At 36.4% G+C, this 18,864-nt stretch overlaps 1 protein-coding gene across 1 annotated transcript in view; it reads left to right on the top strand.

Moving 5' to 3' along the window:
* HHIP (hedgehog interacting protein) overlaps nt 1-18,864 on the top strand; it is a 95,211-nt gene that overhangs the window by 2,683 nt on the left and 73,664 nt on the right. Inside the window, exons 2-4 of the mRNA XM_077755927.1 lie at nt 3,853-4,045; nt 9,954-10,110; nt 10,828-11,029. Of these exons, the coding sequence (XP_077612053.1) occupies nt 3,853-4,045; nt 9,954-10,110; nt 10,828-11,029 (552 nt within the window). The remainder of the gene's footprint in view (nt 1-3,852; nt 4,046-9,953; nt 10,111-10,827; nt 11,030-18,864) is intronic.

The following is an 18,864-nucleotide window of genomic DNA, read 5'->3' as shown; positions in this document are numbered from 1 at the left end:
AAGATGAGTTATATAAATTTTTTTTAAGAAATCACTCTTTAAGAAGAAATCTGCCACGTTAGCTATCTGCATTCCTTTCCGTTTTACGTGCTTCCAATCTCCAACAAACCCCTACTCATTTGGAAAATGTGTCTGAATTAAATTCGGTACACTAGACTTTGCTAGTTCCATTACAAGTGCTTTATAAACCAACAATACTCAAATTGTTCAAAACAGAGAAGTGATATAGCTATGCATGTGCATTCTTGACCTATGTTAGCTCTCAAGTTTTAATAGTTTTTAAAACATGTTATTTTATAATAAACTTCAGTGTTTCCTTGTTTTCCACTAAGCCTTCCTGGCTTATAATATATGTTAGGGTCTTATTTCATGTGTGTACAGGAGAGATGATGGCTGTTTGAAAGGGCCCGCGTTTGTTTATGAAAATAAAAAATCTCCAGAAAGATTTCTGCAACTTTTCAAGAAACTATAGGCACATCTTTCTTCTATGGGAAGAAACTTTATAGACAGATAGTAGCAAAATAGGTAGGAATATTGGAGCATGCCCAGCTGTGCAATTAAATCCAGACTCCAAACTGACACGTTTTCTTTAATGTAATGAACTAGCATTGAGTTCAATTCTTTGGCCATGGTATTATGCTTTTATATTTTAATTTACTGTACATTTTAATTTTTTTGTGTATCGTAACGAGATTGTTGACTGCCATTATAAACAAATACTGCCAAAATTTAGGAAGTTATATTGTCTTGGCAGTATTTTTGCAGTTCCTAAATACAGCATGCTAAAAGGACCTCATTCCCACTAGCCAAACTGAATCCGCAGCCAACTGAAATACCCCCATTTCTAAAACTTAACTTGTAGCCACAGAGAGGCATAGAAGCTCTCTCTACCTTGGGTGGTTTCACAGCCAAAGCTGTCAAGGAATGGGTGAAAAGTAATTGTTTTCAAGTGTGCCCTTTTACAATCATTTGTTTGCTCTGGCTCTTTCAGGGACAAAGGCTATTGTTGAACACATCCAACTAAACAAATAACTCATCCTGGGGTCCCTTTAACAGCTGCCTTAGTACAATGATCTATTTACATATTAGCCTAAAATTGAAACTGAACTCTTTAATGACATAATCCAGCACTATAGTGCAGAGACGCATGTATTCCGCCCAGCAGCTGAACAACCTTGTAGGCATATGATTTTTAGAAATAACTTTTTGTGTACAGAGTGATCTTAAGGCGACATCTTAATATACTGTCATGTATTTTCTCCTGTTGTCTGCTCATCGAAACCATGTGGGTGCCTTTTTATCCTCTTTGTTCAGTTACTTGATAAATAAAGAGAAATACAGAAGGTCTCTGTCACCCATTTTACTATTTGTTGATAAGCTATAGTGGTAGGCCACGCTTCACTGTGTATTCCAGTATTTATCTTACCTTTCTTCTATGAATTTTACTTTCTTGTGGCCAGAGATTAAAGGATGACCTGCAGATGTTATAAATTAGTCAGCAACAGCCACAGTCATTACTAGGCATGCTGTAATAATGTTTCGAAGTTTTACATGACTTTCAAAGTATATTTAGTTTAAACCACTATAATTTGATGGTTTCATATATAGCTTTTAAAAATCGAAACAGGAAATTAGCTTAAATTTCTTCTTAAGATTGATGACATTGTCAGGCATAAAGTTAAGGACCTAGATCAACACAAGCACATTGGCAAAAAAGAAGAGAAAATACCCTACACACACCAGTACTCATCTGTCTAAAACAGAGTTGCAGCTTGGGCTGAGTCACTTTAATTGACTTCAGTAAGACTATTGGTTCATTGAAACCAAAGCCAGAATGATGGCTCTATCTATCTTCAAATAGGTATTTACACTGCAGACCTCACACAGAGCAAAATGTTACCATCCTGCTGGGCCGGAACAGCATGAAACTTTACAAAGAATAATATTATACTCGATTTCAGATAATTTATTGAATCCTATTTCTGAAACTTTTGATGAGAGATCTTGTGGCCAGGACACATTCCAAAAATTGTAAAAGACAAAATTCTTTAGGCACTAAAATCAAGCTCTTCCTGGATAGCAGCTGGGAGAGTATACGGGGATCATTTTGTTTCAGCTATAAAAAATGGAAGTATGCATATTCTCCATAAAACCAAAGGTAATTACATTCCAGTTTCCCAGCCAGCAAAAAAGGTGGCTTCAGCATCCTGCAGTTGTTTTGTTCTTAGGGGACTGCTGTACGATAAACAAACAGAACAAAGTTGAACAGTATTAATATTGAATAGATCTGGTGAGGTCTGCCAGAGTATGGACAATAAAAGACATTTAAAACATTCTTGGAATGCAAATTCTAAGTGTCTGGCGTATGTTTCCTTTTAGAAAACTTTAACCATTTAAGCAATTGTCATTTAAATAAATTGATAAAAATCAGCATGTAAATATAATTGTGATTAATAATAACTTTTCTGAATGTTACAGTGACAATACAAAGCATATATATGTACATACATATACATATGTATACATATGTATGTACATATATAATAGGGTGAATTCTGTGGAGCTTTTAATTACTGCAAGCTGAAATTTCAGCATGCTTGTATTCAATGATTTTTTTTTAGCTGCTTTGTTCTTTCAGGTCCAAATTTTATGATCACCTAGAATATCTTTATCCTAAAAAAATAGAAGCCATGCCATTTACTCAAATTAGAACCTCAACTTGTGAATCAAGTATTTGCTTTGAATAGTGATCTAGAGTTTCAAATGTTAATTTCAGTTCCTAGTTCTAAAGAAATAATTAAGTATAAATATAGTTACATAAACAGAGAAAAGGTATAAAATTCATTCCCATTATGATGTATTTTATTATGAATAATAAATGCTTGCTTAGACAGCATTACATTTCATGTCTCAAATATTCTGCTGGTATTGTCTTCTAGACTTATTAGAGGAGCTCCTGAAGTTAGTTTTTTAGAGTTAGTACTAGACACCAAGACCTATTTTATCTACAAATTACTAACTTCAGTGAATCAGTAACTTCCAAATTGGTCTTACTGAAAAAAAGACATAATACTGTATAAACAAAGATAAAAGTCTTCCTTTTCTTTATTAAAACTTACTAAATCCTATACAAAAGCACTTTTATTAAACTCCTGTGTTTATTCATGCATATAACATACCTGAGGAACTAGTTAGAAAGTTTTTCCTGGCTAAGATAAAATGAATAATAAAAATTGGTTTTAAACCAGTTTTATTCAACTTCAGATATTATTTTTCTACAACACGAAAAGGTAACATTCCCCGCACTTTAGGAAACTTTCCCTATGCAATCTGTAGACTGAAAATGAACTGAAATTAGAAAAATGTAATTCAAGTAATATCTTTGAGAACATCATATTAGAAATGTTAAGAGTGAAAAACATTTCTACCTAAGACAGAAATGATCATCTCTTAAAAATTTTTGCATTATATACAATTGGATAAAGGTATTTAGAATTTTAAAGTCAAATATTAGTCACTATGCACTTTGACGCAGAGTAAAAGGATAAAGGGTTAAATGGTCTCAATATAATTGGCATTTAATGGTTCATACCCAAAAGATAAACTGGCTTTGATTTGCAAGAGTAAGAAGCACTTTTGTGCATCCTTACCCTCTGCTCCCCCATCCCAGCCTGAGACTGTACTTCTATCCTTATTAAAAGCATCCTGTGTTTCTGACATGGTAATTCTTTTCAGACAACTGCATTGGCTAAATTATACTATTCTACTTATGTGATTACAAAAGAAAAACCCATAACTAAACCTAACTTCACATGAATAAAAAGAAGTTTGTTTCTGATTTATGGCTTTCAGATATTTTCTGTTACCAACAACACAGAATGTGGGAAGTTACTGGAGGAAATCAAATGTGCGCTTTGCTCTCCACATTCTCAGAGCCTGTTCAACTCACCTGAAAGAGAAGCCTTGGAAAGAGATCTTGTACTTCCCCTGCTCTGCAAAGACTATTGCAAAGAATTCTTTTATACTTGCCGAGGCCATATCCCAGGTAAAAAAAAAAAAAAAAAATGGATAAATTAAATAAACTACTGCAGAATATCCTTACAAGATACCTGATCTTAAATGCTTGCTTCTGGGAGTGTGAAATTTATCTCACCTTCCAAAATAACTATTTTTGCCTCACAATTAACCTTTACAAATTTGTAACCTTTCACTGCTGCCAAAAGGATTACTATGATTTCAGTCTACAAACAGTATGTTGGTTTTGATGGGATGTTTTACATTTCTTGTTAAAGCGATAATACAGTTGGTAATCTGCACACAATGGATTATCAGTACAAATTTCTTGATGTCTTCTTCACCCATTAGCATCAATATCAAGGCAGCCTCCTCTTCTGCATAGCTGATACATAAGTACAGATGGTCCACAGACTTTTAAGGTAGTATTCCCTTAATTAAAGTATCATTAGACATCCAAAAAAGTAACAGCTTACAAGGCACCTTTACATGTAATGACTAATTTGCTCCTCAAAAACTCTATGCTGCAGGTACGAAAAGTGGAGTCATCCCCATTTGACAGACGAGAATAACTGAGCTTCAGGAGAAGTTAATGCCTTAACCAAAGTTGTGCCGTGAGGAAGTGATAGGATAGATAAAGCAGTGCTTAGGTTGACACTATCACGAATATACCTGCTCACTACCATATTTTGGACCCTAATAAACATATAGATTCTTGGACATGGATTAATTTTACCATCAAAAGTTTGTAAACTTTGGTTGTTATTGCTTTAGTTGGAAGAATCAACAGAGAGATACAAAAGAATTTAACGAGACAGATTCTGTTTAGTTAAGCAAAGTCACACACAAACAAATCTACTGAAGCTAACAGTTTATAAAACTAAATGGCATTGAAGGAAAAGACAAGCCTTGAGAACTGTAGGATGCCCTTGGAGAACTTTTTTAACTGCTATGCATATTTTGCATTTTTCTCTGACCCAGAGAAGTGTAGATATTTTTTTATAAAGCTCTCACAATAACCTAAGAAAACATTTTGACTAGGATTGCTTGCTTCCTTTGGTGTACCATAACATGTATCTAAACCCATTCATGTGAAAATATTATTATTGTCTTTATAAACCACAGCCATGTTTGTAAGGCTTTTCCTAAACCAGCTGTTTCTTCCTCTTTATCATGTTCCCCAAAAGCAAAGTAGAATAGGTCACGGTTGCCTAGAAGGCCTGCCGAGAAGCGACAACAGATTAGGTACCATAAAGGTTTGCTGCAAATTTCAAGTCTTGAAGGTTTGTCTTTACCAATGTAAGTTGAAAAGAATACCGACACTTAACATTTTCCTCTGCCTTTATCTACCCGAGATAAATACAACTATGCTGGATTTAAGGGCTCACCCAGAAGGTCTCCAGCTATGTGAAGTTATTTTAGCTTCCTAAACAAACAACAAAAAGCAATATCCAGCAGAAGAGAGAGTGTAGCGAATAGCGCAGGAGCCAGAACTGCAAGCACCTCGCTCCCCAGATCAACATATGTGGTGACGAATGACAAATTTATTTTTCTACAAAGTTTGTATATATGTAAAACTGCTGAAGTGCATCAAGATGTCAAGTGCTTTTGGTGGCCACCCAGGCTGCCTTGAAAGATAACCAGATGAAAGCTCTCCTCCCGTGGTAGAGAGGGCAGCAAGGGTGCTTTCCAGGGACAGGCCAAAGGCGCTAGCAGCAAGAGGCGGGGGCTTCTCCTGCATCCGTCAAATGCTAGTAATCATCCTAAATACTTGTCCCCAAAGTGCGTTATAACAACACACTCTTTGTGTTAATTTATGTTAATCAGTTTGTTAGCCAGACTGATCCTTGGCACACAGTTGACCATTTTCTGAAGTATGGCAGGTAAGATGGTAATCCTCGCCTCAGCCCTCGCCCCAGCACGGAAGGCTCTTTACTATTCCAGGATAATTATCTTTCAGAAATTGCTCTCAAGACAAATTTTTAATATTTTCACCTTCTCAGTTCTACTTCATGACATGGTTTATCTTTTCTCTGGAGTTCAAAATTGTGAAAAACAGCTACTTTGTGACTCTTCCTTGTAAGAAGTCAGTATATTTGACTATTCTCATGAACAGCCTCATCTTTCTGCAAATCAAAAATGTAAAAATACAGCACTAAGGCAAATACTGACAGAGGTTGAGAGAGAGGAAAAATAATCTCCGAGACGCCTTCATCTCCCCCCCATTGCCCAGTACGTAAAGAAATAAATACATAAATTGATCTATCCCTCTGCTTCACCTTCATGACTTTCAGAGAGCACCACCTGTCACTTTGGAATACATGCACATCGGAAAGAAACTTTTTAAAAACTAATTCAGAAACAATTCATGGTCTGCCTATTTTCCAAAAATGGGAAAAGTTAACATGGGGCGGATATACTAGTGTTTTATGAATCATAATATTCACCAGCTGTGAATTGACCTAGCTAAGTAAATTCTTAAAACTTCTAAAAATAACAAAATTGCATTTAAAAAACCCCGCACACAGGAGCTCTTTGGTCAGCGTCACAGGTCTTTTCTCCTGCTGCACTGTGATGAGCAAAGAAGATGCTTTGCTGTTCGCTCAGTGATGGCATAGTGCACTCTGTGGGAAGTGTAGAGAAGAACAGCCATTGCCTTGTTCATCCTTTACACTTGTTATCACGAGTATCATGATAGACTTTTTATCCCTCTTAGATGGCCATCTCTTCAGCTGTAGGTTATTTAGTGTGAACTGTCAGTATACAATTAGTTTGATTGGTTTAATCCTGCTGCTAATGAGGCCAAGGTCAAGGGTTTGATTCCACTGAGTCTCTCTAGTCCATAGTCACTCCTGCCCCCAGTGAGATATCTTACACATGTGTCTTCCCTAGGAGAGCAAGCCAGACTGAATGGATAGATACATCAAAACCCACTACCTCTATTAGAAAGTGCAAGCCTTACACTCAATGGGTTTTGTTTCATTTCTTTATTTGATGAACAGCATATATAAGGAGGAAAATAACTTTTCACTGGCATACATGCTGAGAGAAAAGCTAGAGCTGAGAATACCCCACAGAGAATATTTGTTTACATCAGTCTGTTATGGGGTACTTGTGGTATAGTGGGACTGGATTCATCGTGCTCCAGGACAAAGGTTACAGGTCTCAGATATTTAATAAATTATCAGAAGTTTAAAAAAATAAAGCTGCTGGAATAATCCGTGTACTTCCATCATTAGTAGACTTGATCAAACTATGATGATCCAGACTGAACTAAACACCCATCTGCAGTAAAATGCTCTTCGGGGTATTGTTCCAAATAGAAGGGTACCATTTGGTAAATTATATCTTCCCTGGCAGTAAATGTAAGCCCAGTGTCCTGAAACCAGGTCCCTTTTAGCTCTTCACAGCAAAATATATCTTATTCATCACTGTCCACAAAATCAGATCATTGAAGGTAAAGTATTAATGAAAATGTTAGATGTTTGTAATTATGAGAAAATGCCCATATTTTTATGTAAAAGTCTTTTGAGTTGACTCCCTCTTTCATACTTATTCAGTATGCTGAGAGTCTATAAAAAGCTAGGAGTAATTCATTGTGAATTCCAGTTTTGTTTTTTGTTCTCTTTTTAATTTGGTAAGAGAACATAGTACCTCTGGAACCATAGAGTTTGTGAATCTATACTTATTAATCTTTGTCTGTTCTATCTGAAAATGTTTCCTCCCTTCCACATGTTTGTCCCCAGCTAATAACTCCTTGTAAAATGGAATCAGTCATCAGCATTGTTTGTTAATTTCTCCTTGAGATGGTATTGGTTTGCAGACTGTAATGCTGAAATACAGATAGTTTCTTTTTTAAAAAAAGCAAATTTGAGGGGCTCCTGGGTGGCTCAGTTGGTTAAGTATCCGACTTTGGCTCAGTTCATGGTCTCACGGTCTCTCCTAGAAATAAATAAAAATATTAAAAAAAAATTTTTTAAGCAAATTTGAAATTCCTTCTCCCTTGCACTTTGAAATTTTTTTTGGTGATCCTGCAGGCATACTTCATGTTGAAACAAAATTTCTCATTTTCATATTCAGTTATAAATATATACATAGTATGACTATTGGCATGGAAATGTTGCTGCCTGATGGGAGCTGTGTTTGTGTGTATGTATGTGTGTGTGTGTGTGTGTCTGTGTGTGTATATCCAAAAAAAGATCTAGCCCAAAACTGCAAAAGGTTTGATTTAACAACTCAGTTTTCCTTCTCTTCTTTTTACCTCAAACATGATTATTCAACATTACTGGGCAGTTTTCAAGTATATTCTTAGCCAGAAAAGGATGGAGGAGAAAAGTTATCTTTTGTAAACAGTGAATTGCTGAAGAAGAGGAAATGCTATGCAGCCTTCATTCCTCTCCCCAATTTCTAATCCCTGAGTTTTTCAAAGAAAGGTAACTTCCTTCCAGCTGCCTTGCCCCTCCCATGGAACACCCTTTCCAGCTGCCATGCCTCCATTCAGTCCCTCCCTCTTTCTCTCAAGGACATCTGCTCTCACTTGCCTGGTTTCCAAGAAGATGTTTCCTACTAGCCTAATCAAATATTGGCCTTGAGGAGTCTGTCTCAGAAATGGAAAGGTGATACATTTTATCTAAAAGTTAGGTCAAAATGTACATCAAGATCCTCAGAATTCTAAGATTAGTTTTTGATTTGAGAGGACCTAGGTCAAGGGCACAGAAAATAAAATTTTACCCTTTCGTGTTTCATTGATAAGTCTCACTTGGTTGTCCCCAATTCTTGTTCTTAGAAATCCTTGCAAACCTGGATCCATTGTATAACTTCTAAACATCAGCTAAGTTACATGGTACCTTTATCACAAAGCTGATAGGTGTACAGTAATCTAATTTGTCAGATAAAAAATCAAAACATTATGCAAAAAGCTATGACACCAGAGAGCAGGAAGTAAGGACATCATATAAGGTCGATTCTGGTAGCCATATCATACTCTGAGAGCAAAAATCATTAGGATTTGGAAGTGAATCTTATTAATATGCCCTAGTCCCCAAAAAGCCAGTGCTTGATCATTCAAATTGTGACAGTGATGTCAAAATTCTTTTTTGTCATAAAGTCCTTCTTTTTTAGTCAAGTATAGCTGTTTTTATTTGATAAAAATTCTCAATATGTAAGAAAAGAGAAAACATCTTTCCTTCAGATCTCCTTAAGTAAGTGAATTTTGCATTTTTGTTTCAGCTTGTTATCCTTTATTTTTTCAGTGAGGGGTGGTATACTACCTTTCTGGTTGAGAAGATCGAAGGGATGTTTTAAATATAGTTTTGTTTCGCAAAATGATCATTATTTTCTATAAGTGAGATGTAGGAAAGAGGCATCTACATATTTGAAAATGGAGGCTCTGTTCTTAGCACAATTGCTGCAAGCCAGTCACTTATTATAGCATATAAGGACCTTGTGATATTCATTAGATTTATTATTTAAGCATATGTGAGTGACAGTGCAAAAAGAATTGTAAAATGACCCAAATCAGCACCTAATAGCCTATCTCTTCCTTCATTCTAATTTGTTCTTCTTAATAAGTTATTTTTACTATAGGGGGGGAAATGCTGAATAGTGATCAGATAAACTTACAACATTTGCACCGTAGAATCTTGGAAACAGAGTCAATAGCAATAACAAGATTACTGTTGGATTTGTATTACGTGTATTTCAAATGAGTCTTTTAATATTGCCAGTATAATATTATTTCATTTTAACTGAAATTCTTAAATTTTGTTTTAAAAAAATGAAAATCCCAAGCAAAAAAATCGTTTTCTTTCCTTTTATTATTTTCCTAGAATATTTGTTTACTTTCTAAAAAATATTTTTCCTCTACTGTATCTTTCATATAGGATGTTTTTACTGTGACACTAAATATCTCTAATGAGTCTTTTTGCATTTCTTTAAAGGTTTCCTCCAAACTACTGCTGATGAGTTTTGCTTTTACTATGCAAGAAAAGATGGTGGGTTATGCTTTCCAGATTTTCCAAGAAAACAAATCAGAGGACCAGCATCTAACTACTTGGACCAGATGGAAGAATATGACAAAGTGGAAGAGATCAGCAGGTTCATAAAGATAAATGCTCTTTAATCTTAAAAAAAAAAAAACAAAACAAAACAAAACAAAAAAAACAGAAACCAAAGCAAAATACCAACTGACAAATCTGGTGGTTTTATTAGTGAATCAACTGTTTTTTGTGCTTGATTCCAGGAGCTCTATCCTCCAGATGCTTTTTCTTTCTTTTGTGTAGTTTGCTTCGCTCATATCACACTCACTTAAATGCTTTTAATGCTTAGACTTTTTATCTTTTATTATTGTGAGTTTGGCTTCTCTATGATTCCTGTGAATTTCATGATTATAGTTTCAAACTTGAACTTTATGCTTGTTGTTAGCTTATGGAACTATTCAGCACAATTATTATTAGCAAATCTGAGTTTTCTAAATAGATCTTAGAACCTTCCCTCTGAGGGTCTTTCTGTAAGGCTTAATTATTGTGAGTAAAGCTAATTTTAATTACAGTCACTGAAAGATAAGATAATGAACTTCTGAAATTTTAAAAGATGTAACATTTGTGTTGATCCTCTCTTTGACTTTCTGGTAGAAGGCTGTGTTCCACTGAAAGCAATTTAAAAGAATCCTACCGTGACTTTTGGGTTAACAGCACCTTCTGATTCTCAAAACTATTGATGCCTAGAGGAAATATGTTTTGAAAAGGATGTTAAATGCATCCTTTGCCTCCTTCACCTCAAGAAAAGCTTACTGGTTTTCTTTAATTTGTTTAGAAAGCACAAACACAACTGCTTCTGTATCCAGGAGGTGGTGAGTGGGCTGCGGCAGCCTGTTGGTGCCCTGCATAGTGGGGATGGCTCGCACCGTCTCTTCATTCTGGAGAAAGAAGGTTACGTGAAGATACTTACCCCTGAAGGAGAAATTTTCAAGGAGCCTTATTTGGACATTCACAAACTTGTTCAAAGTGGAATAAAGGTTGGCTTTTTAAATTTTATTTATCTTTGCTCTGGCTATGTTAATTTTATTTTAGTGTTATCATTCTCACCGGAGGTACTTGTAATAAAAAGAAAGAATAAGGAGAAAATAAGACAACAGAAGGGAACAATAATTATGGCAACTGAATTGGGACAGTGACATTAAATTTTTAATGTTATTTGGTGACTATTAAGCAGTGCAATGAGATTGATATCTTGACATGCTTTCCCTATGTAATTTACACACTTAAACTAAGTCTTGGTTTTATAAAGTATCTGTTTAAATGTTGTTTGACAGGCATAATATGTAGAATTGTGTATCAGCATTTGCTAGTAGAAACAAAGAGGTCTTTTGGTTATTTTGGCAATAGCAAACCATTCTTTTCCTGCGTCTGTTTTTGAGTCTGTATCATAAAAAAATGCTACTTATACTGTGCCTTCCTTGTACAATGTTTTTACAGGTAAGTCAAATGTTTTAATCTGTAAGTAGCCATCTTTATATTACATAAATCCATATTGCCTTCTTTCTCATTTCTCCGATTAAATCCTAATGTTAAATAATCTAGTGGCATATAAATAAAATTATTGTCAAGTTTGTTTTACAAGAGTGTAACATGCTATAATATTGGCAGTGCTAAGCTATAAAGCAAATTGTGGCATTTTAAAATCGAGGCACATTCAACAGTTCATGACTAAGTTAGATTGAAACAAAGTAACAGTATGATTTGGGAAGAACTGGTTGTCTTTTTCATGTTTTATCTGGGGAAAGAAATTAAGGGAGGATTTATACTCTTCTATTCATATAGAAATAAACTCCTCCTTGCTTTGTTGAGCTCTTTTCAAAGGCAAGAACATCAAAACCAAAAGAAACAGAAAAAATATAGGAATATCCCTTATACCAATTTGTTATTTACCATTTAAAATAATTGGAGCGATTCCGTTAGAATACAGGGATTGCCACATTGCTGACACCACCCCGTTTCAAGTGTGTGTTGTCAGTGTCACCAGGACATCCTGCATGAAAGAAGTGCCTTATGGTACTTTTGATCCTTTAAAGAAAAGCACTTCAGCAGCAACACACAGATCATTTGGAAAATCTGTTTAACTCAGTAGTTTCAACTTTCTTCCAATAAAAGTTTTCATTAAAATTCACAGCAAATTATCAAAAGTCTTTTAAAATGAAGCATTTGTGTTTTGCACATAAGACTTCAAGAAATACTTTTTGAAATGTGTTCTGATAATTCACTGCCAGTGGTACCTAAAAGAGCCAAGAATTAAGATACAGCGGCAAATACATTACTCACTAGCAGTGTATTTTTCTTACTATGGAAGTTTAACATACTCTCTATGAAAGAAAAAATTGGGGAATACATTTTAAAAATCATCATCTATAATCTCATCACTTAAAGAATTACTACTTACGTTTTGATATACTTCCAGCTTTTATGTTAAAATTAGATGAACTTATCCTGACTGCAAAGGTAATACAGGTTGATATTAATAAATGTGGAAACACACAAAAACATGCTTCCTTGCAGCTTTTTTCCAAAGAAGCTTTAAAATAAAATTGAAATCAAACCATACATACATCTTTTTAACCTTCTTTTTTTTGACAACAATATATCATGAGTATGTTACCAAATTTGAAAACTTTTCTCAAAAACCTAGTTTTTATCTCCTCTGGGTATTCCACTTCCTAATTATGAAGCATTTAGAGTGACTCCCGTATTTCCATTTTATTGTAAATAATGTGCTTTATCATTCTTATATGTATTATTACCCTGCTCATGAATGACTTCCTTAATGTCCATTCATAGAGCATTACTGAGATGAGGGACATAAATCATAATACTCCTTGTCAGTGGCTTTAGAATATAATTTCAAGTATTTGAAAGAATGACATCTAGGGGCACCTGTTGGTTAAGTATCTGACTTTGGCTTAGGTCATGATCTCATAGTTCATGAGTTCAAGCCCCACATCGGGCTCCATGTTGTCAGTGCAAGACCCACTTCAGATCCTTTGTCTCCCTCTCTCTCTGCCCCTCCCCCACTCAATATGTGTTTTCTGTCTCTCTCAAAAATAAACATTTTTTAAAAAAAATAACATATAGCTTTTAATCATTATTTGAATACAAATGTTGGTATTAAAAAGATAATGTATGGTAAAATGCAGGTGTAAGAAATGGGCTCAATTTTGTTGTAAGAAGTAAAGAACCGATATTCTCGTTTCTACTTGAACTGCCTAAAAAAATGACCGCCTCTTAATTAGGGTTCCTTCAGAGCGCCTCTGTTTCAGTTTGTGCCCTCTCATTGGGGTAATGAATGTAAGTTTATCTTCTCCGACGTTGAGACATTTTATCATGAAACAAAATTGTATGAGCCAGGTTTTGACAGTGCTGTGAGCCTGTACTGTCTGTGTTCTGCGGGCCTCTGGAAATTCTGCGAAGTTCTTGAGTCTTCTTTCTTGGATAGTTCTAGGGCTTTTAGGGCTTAAATACGAACTTCAAGATCCATTATTCTACATTTGTAGAATACACAATACGACATGTTTTAAAGTGCAATATTTGAATTCCTTTGGAGTTTGGCACTAGTGATGTCAGCGATAGGAATCTATCACGTGGATATTTGAGTGTGTACTGTGTAGCCAGTAACAAGACCACAGCCTTGTGTACCTCAGGTGGGTGACACTACATCTCTCCTTTTTTTTTTTTAATTATGTTTTGTTTATTTTTGAGAGAGAGAGAGAGGGTGTGTATGTGTATGAGCAGGGGAGGGTCAGAGAGAGAGAGGGAGACACAGAATTCGAAGACAGGCTCCAGGCTCTGAGCTAGCTGTCAGCACAGAGCCCGACGCGGGGCTCGAACCCACCAACCGTGACATCATGACCCGAGCCGAAGTCGGACACTTAACCGACTGAGCCACCCAGGCGCCCCTACATTTCTCCTTTATCTTAGGCTTCATGAAACTTCCATCACAAGTCATGAGTTGGAAGTATTAGAAGAGGCTGTCGCTGGTATGATAGGGCAGATGCCAACACATTCATGAATTGGTCACACACTGGTTTTTGTGATATGCCCCTCAGAGTCTTCTGAAGTAAGAACATTTTCAAACTATTTCACAGTAGTTTTTTCAGGCTTCTTGATATGTGAATGGTTAGTGTGTTCGTGGCAGTATTCTGTGTTTGTCAACAATCATTTTATATAGATAACATAAATAGAATGTTCATAAATTACTATGTATATCATTTCTCTGTTCTTTCAGTTTTAAAATTCTAAGAGAGGCCATAAAGCTTTATTAACGGACAAAGGTATTGATTGTAATACTCAGATCACAGAAATTAATAACGTATACCAACCCCAACCTTCCTATGTTTGAAATGAAAACAAGACAAACCACAGTGAAGATCCCCCCATGGTGGTAATTGAGGGGATTTATTTACACCCCAGTCTGAGTATATTAAATCAAACATAAACAGGAATTTCTGATTATAAGAGTTTCTAAAAACTAGGGCTTGCTAGAGGGGAATCTGGAATTCCTTTCCTGCTAATGGTCAGTTAAGAATCGACACATCTCTATCACCTGGTAAAGGACTCACCTGTTTTGTGGCAAGGAACTGCACTTGGTTGATTTCCTCAAACCTTTTGCTAGCTCTGATTCTTTTTTTTTTTTTTTTAATTTTTTAATGCTTATTTATTTTTGAGAGAGAGAGACAGACTGAGCAGGGAAGGGGCAGAGAAAGAGAGAGACACAGAAACACAGAATCTGAAGCAGGCTCCAGGCTCTGAGCTGTCAGCACAGAGCCTGATGTGGGGCTTGAAGTCACAGAGTGCAAGACCATGACCTGAGCCGAAGTTGGACGCTCAACTGACTGAGCCACCCAGGCATGCCACCAGCTCTGATTCTACTTCACAGAAGTGTCATCAACATAGCCAGTCATCTAGGGAACTTAGTCAACTTTTCCCTAAATGGTCTTGTCTGAAGCTAAAAATATGGTATCTTATTTTTAAAAACCCATATTGTGCTGCATATATTGCAGGAAATTTCAGTATGCATAATTGTCTATGTCTCACCAAACCAAAGTTAAATGCAAAAATGCAAAACACAAGCTAACAACATGACTTATTTTTGCTATAGGAAGTAAATTGTGGAGTTGGATTAATGGAATAAGTTCTGTGCCATATGAATTGAAACTATCATTTCATTTGGAAAAAGATGATTCTATTCACAACAGCTCAAATCCTAGACGTTTTGTGAAGTTGCCAAGTAAAGAGTGAGTCAGAAAAATGTTTAAAACTTTTTTAATGTTTATTTATTTTTGAGAGAGAGAAAGAGACAGACGGAGTATGAGCAGGGGTGGGGCAGAGAGAGAGGGAGACACAGAATCCAAAGCAGGCTCAAGATTCTGAGCTGTCAACACAGAGACCGATGTGGGGCTCGAACTCACAGACTGAAAGACCATGACCTGAGCTGAAGTTGGACACTTAACTGACTGAGCCACCTAGGGGCCCCAGAAAAATGTTTTAAAAGTATGTAGTGATTTGATTGGGTTTTGGTTATAGTGCACTATAGAAGCTAACCACTAACACTTACACTGAAGAATGACCCAAGTGTTCAGCTGGTGAGCAGTCTTTAAAATCATCATTTGTGGATGTGTATATGTGTATACATGCATTGGTTGTTGTTGTTTTTATTCCCAAGGAAGAAGTTTAAAAAATTATACCCTCTATCTCCCCAGGTAAAAATTTCTTTAAGATACTGGTAGTGTGAGGGGTGCCTGGGTGGCTCAGTCAGCTCCTGGGGTCATGACCTCATCATTCGTGGGTTCAAGCCCCACATTGGGCTCTGTACTGACAGCTCAGAGCCTGAAGCCTGCTTCGGTTTCTCTGTCTCCTTCTCTCTTTGCCCCTCCCCAACTTGTGCTCTGTCTCTATCTCTCTCTCTCTCAAAAATAAATAAACATTAAAAAAATATATACTGCTAGTGTGAAATCTGTAAACTGAGCTTCTATCTGAATTCTGAATCAGATCTGGCAAGTGTCAGAACCAACTTCATCTCCCTGAAGTCTTTGGGACTGACAAACCTGTGCTTCTCAAGAATGGCTGCCCAGCATAATTGCCTTAGAAACCTTTCAAAATTTCTGCTGCCCAAATTAAATCACACTGTCTGGGATTGGGACCTAGGCATGAATATGTTTAAAGCTTTCCCAAGCAATTTCAATATGTAGCCAATTTGAGAGCTACTGATCTAGACTGAACCAAACCCGTGGGTCAGTTACACATTGAATGAGACACATTTTCTCTGCCAGATTATGGCCAAGTGCTATTACTGAAATGACCACTGGGAACAAATGGTTGAATACTGGTAGTCATTTATCCTGGACTTCTTGTCACTTAATTGGCCTGTACATATTACTTGTCTACTTTGAGTGAAGAGAGCAGTTAATTTTTGTGCCATGTAAGATTCTTGAAGTTTTGAAAAATAATATTTAAAATCTCAATAATTCTATTTGAACAATTGTTATACCCATTAAAATTCTTCCTGTTTTTTGTTCCTTTTGGACTCTGGAATTCAACTAATTGGCAAAACATTATCATTCCTGTTCCTAAAATCTGTAATTTGCTTTTATATCTGTAAACCCTTGTAAAAATGACACCGCAAGTTAGTCTAGTGTCATTTTACCAAACTTCTCCTGACTACCAAGGATCTGAAAGTCAGCCTTAGCTTTGTGTGTGTGCAGTAAGGACAAGCCTGCACCTGTTACCTACAGGGTGGCCCCTCAAGGAAACTAACACGCAGCTTTCTCTGCCACTCAGTTCTCATGAGCGGCCAGAAGACGGAGGGGCTCACACCCACAGCAGCCCTTTTGGCTTGCAGCGTGCAGCAGACAAAGCCGAAAGACTTGTCTGTCACTGGAACAAGTGTGACTGGACTCCTGTCCCTCTCTATCTACTTGGATCCTCATTTCAAAAGATGCTTTTCGAAGCAATCCTTTTACCAGGGGAGGAGAGGACATAAGGCTGAAAGCTGCTGATTGTCCGGGTGACTGAGCCCATTGAGGTGGGACTCTTGAGAGACAGTGGCCCGGGCGCCCGGGAGCTATAGGAGCATGTGGAGGAGGACGCAGGGTGTGCCGGGGCAAGCCCCACTGGGGCAGCCTCTGATTTCACATGCTTGTAAATCACACGCATAATTATGAGCATCGAAAGTTTAATGAAATCCAAGTGCTCGTCAATCCATCGGGGCTGATGTCCTGCTTCTCGGAAGGTTGTCCGAGACCTAACCTTTCATGTTTTCCTCTGCCTTTAGCTTGCTATGTTGTTGCATGCAGCCCATGGAATGTTAGTATGTTTTTGCTCGAGTGAAATAAGTGAGAGCAGACGTGAGAAGCAGTTTATTTCTCCAAAGTGTAGTGGAAACATAGCATGCACACGAATGCATGTGGCTCTGATTGGACCGTGTGTCAGATACTTCCTCAGAAAATCATTAGAAGTCTGCTTTCAAGCATACTCTAGGTTGGAAGGAAGCATGTGTTCCTTTGAAAGAAATCTACAAAATATATTTGGTAAATATTACAATAGAAATCACCATCCTAAAATGTTTTTGTATATATGCAAAATTTAAAAGCATTTGATATTTAATATTTAAAGTGTTTGGCCAAATTACTGCATTAAAAGAGAATTGCTGTAGTGGTGGAAATAACCATTAGATAACTTCATTCTGAAAGTCGTTCGTTAGTTAACTAATTAGTCCTCCTCCAAACAAAAACTTTTAAATGCCTTCCCTTTTTTGACCTGTAACATTCTGGTTCCAAACCATTAAGTTAAAATGTAAACAAAATGTAGATTGTAAGTAAAATTTAAGTCCTCAGTTATTTTTTTACATCAAAGTTGTAATTAATGATATATTAAACCAACTCTCTTATTTTTTATTGAGTGTCGCTGACACTCAAATGCCGTGTACTCTGTGAAAAATGTTTTTAATTTTTCTATAAGTTTAATCTCATCTCAAATCCACTTGGAATGTCCACAGAGAAATTATTTTATGTAAAGCAAAAATTCCCTTGGTAATGTGAAATTATCTCAGTGTAATTTTTTGTTTGGTTAAGTTAGTTTTCATTTCTGGTGTTCTTATTTCTTTATTTTGGCATTTGCATTACTATTGATAAAACATTTTAATAAATATAAATGAGTATATATATGGTACATGCCTGTGTAAGCCAGTTTAATCTATAAATTATTTTCCATCATGCATCATGTTTTTTACTGAAGCAGAAACTGAAGTGGCAGATGTAATGTCCCTCCAGTTGAGCAGAGAAAGGCCTGCCTTCTCCTACATTTTAGATCCCATAAGTCACAGCTGAGGTGAGGAAAGTTTTTACATTAATGTCTTTATATTTATCTAAGACTTGAAGGGCAGAGGAAATAGAGCCTATAAATCTCAGAAGTCTGTGGTAATCATTAAAACAAGTGAAAAACTAAGAAATCTGGACCCCAGAGAAGGTGTCTGCCACTTTTAAAAAGCATCTGTGTGATCGTAGCTGCCGCCACCTCACTATATCTGCCTAGAAAGACAAGAAAGAAGAACTATTGTTGATACCACCTGTGATTGCTTTGCAGTAGCTGCATTATCTAATGAAAGGAAAGAGCAGGCATCCCCAAACTATCCGTAAATGGTAGAAAGTAGCATTGCACTTCCTTTTAGAGACATTCAGTAGCGTTTCTTTCCCAAAACTGCAGTCCTCAAGCCAGCTGCGTTAACAAGTGTACTGCAATCTGCATTCTAACTCATCATAACCACCATTTTTTCAAGTGCTTCCTGTGCTAAGCCATGACCGAG

This window comes from Crocuta crocuta, unplaced genomic scaffold (genome assembly GCF_008692635.1).
Source record: "Crocuta crocuta isolate KB4526 unplaced genomic scaffold, BGI_CrCroc_1.0 scaffold112, whole genome shotgun sequence".
Lineage (NCBI taxonomy): Eukaryota > Metazoa > Chordata > Mammalia > Carnivora > Hyaenidae > Crocuta > Crocuta crocuta.
Note: the sequence above shows the minus strand (reverse complement) of the source record. Positions and strands in the feature narration are given on the sequence as shown.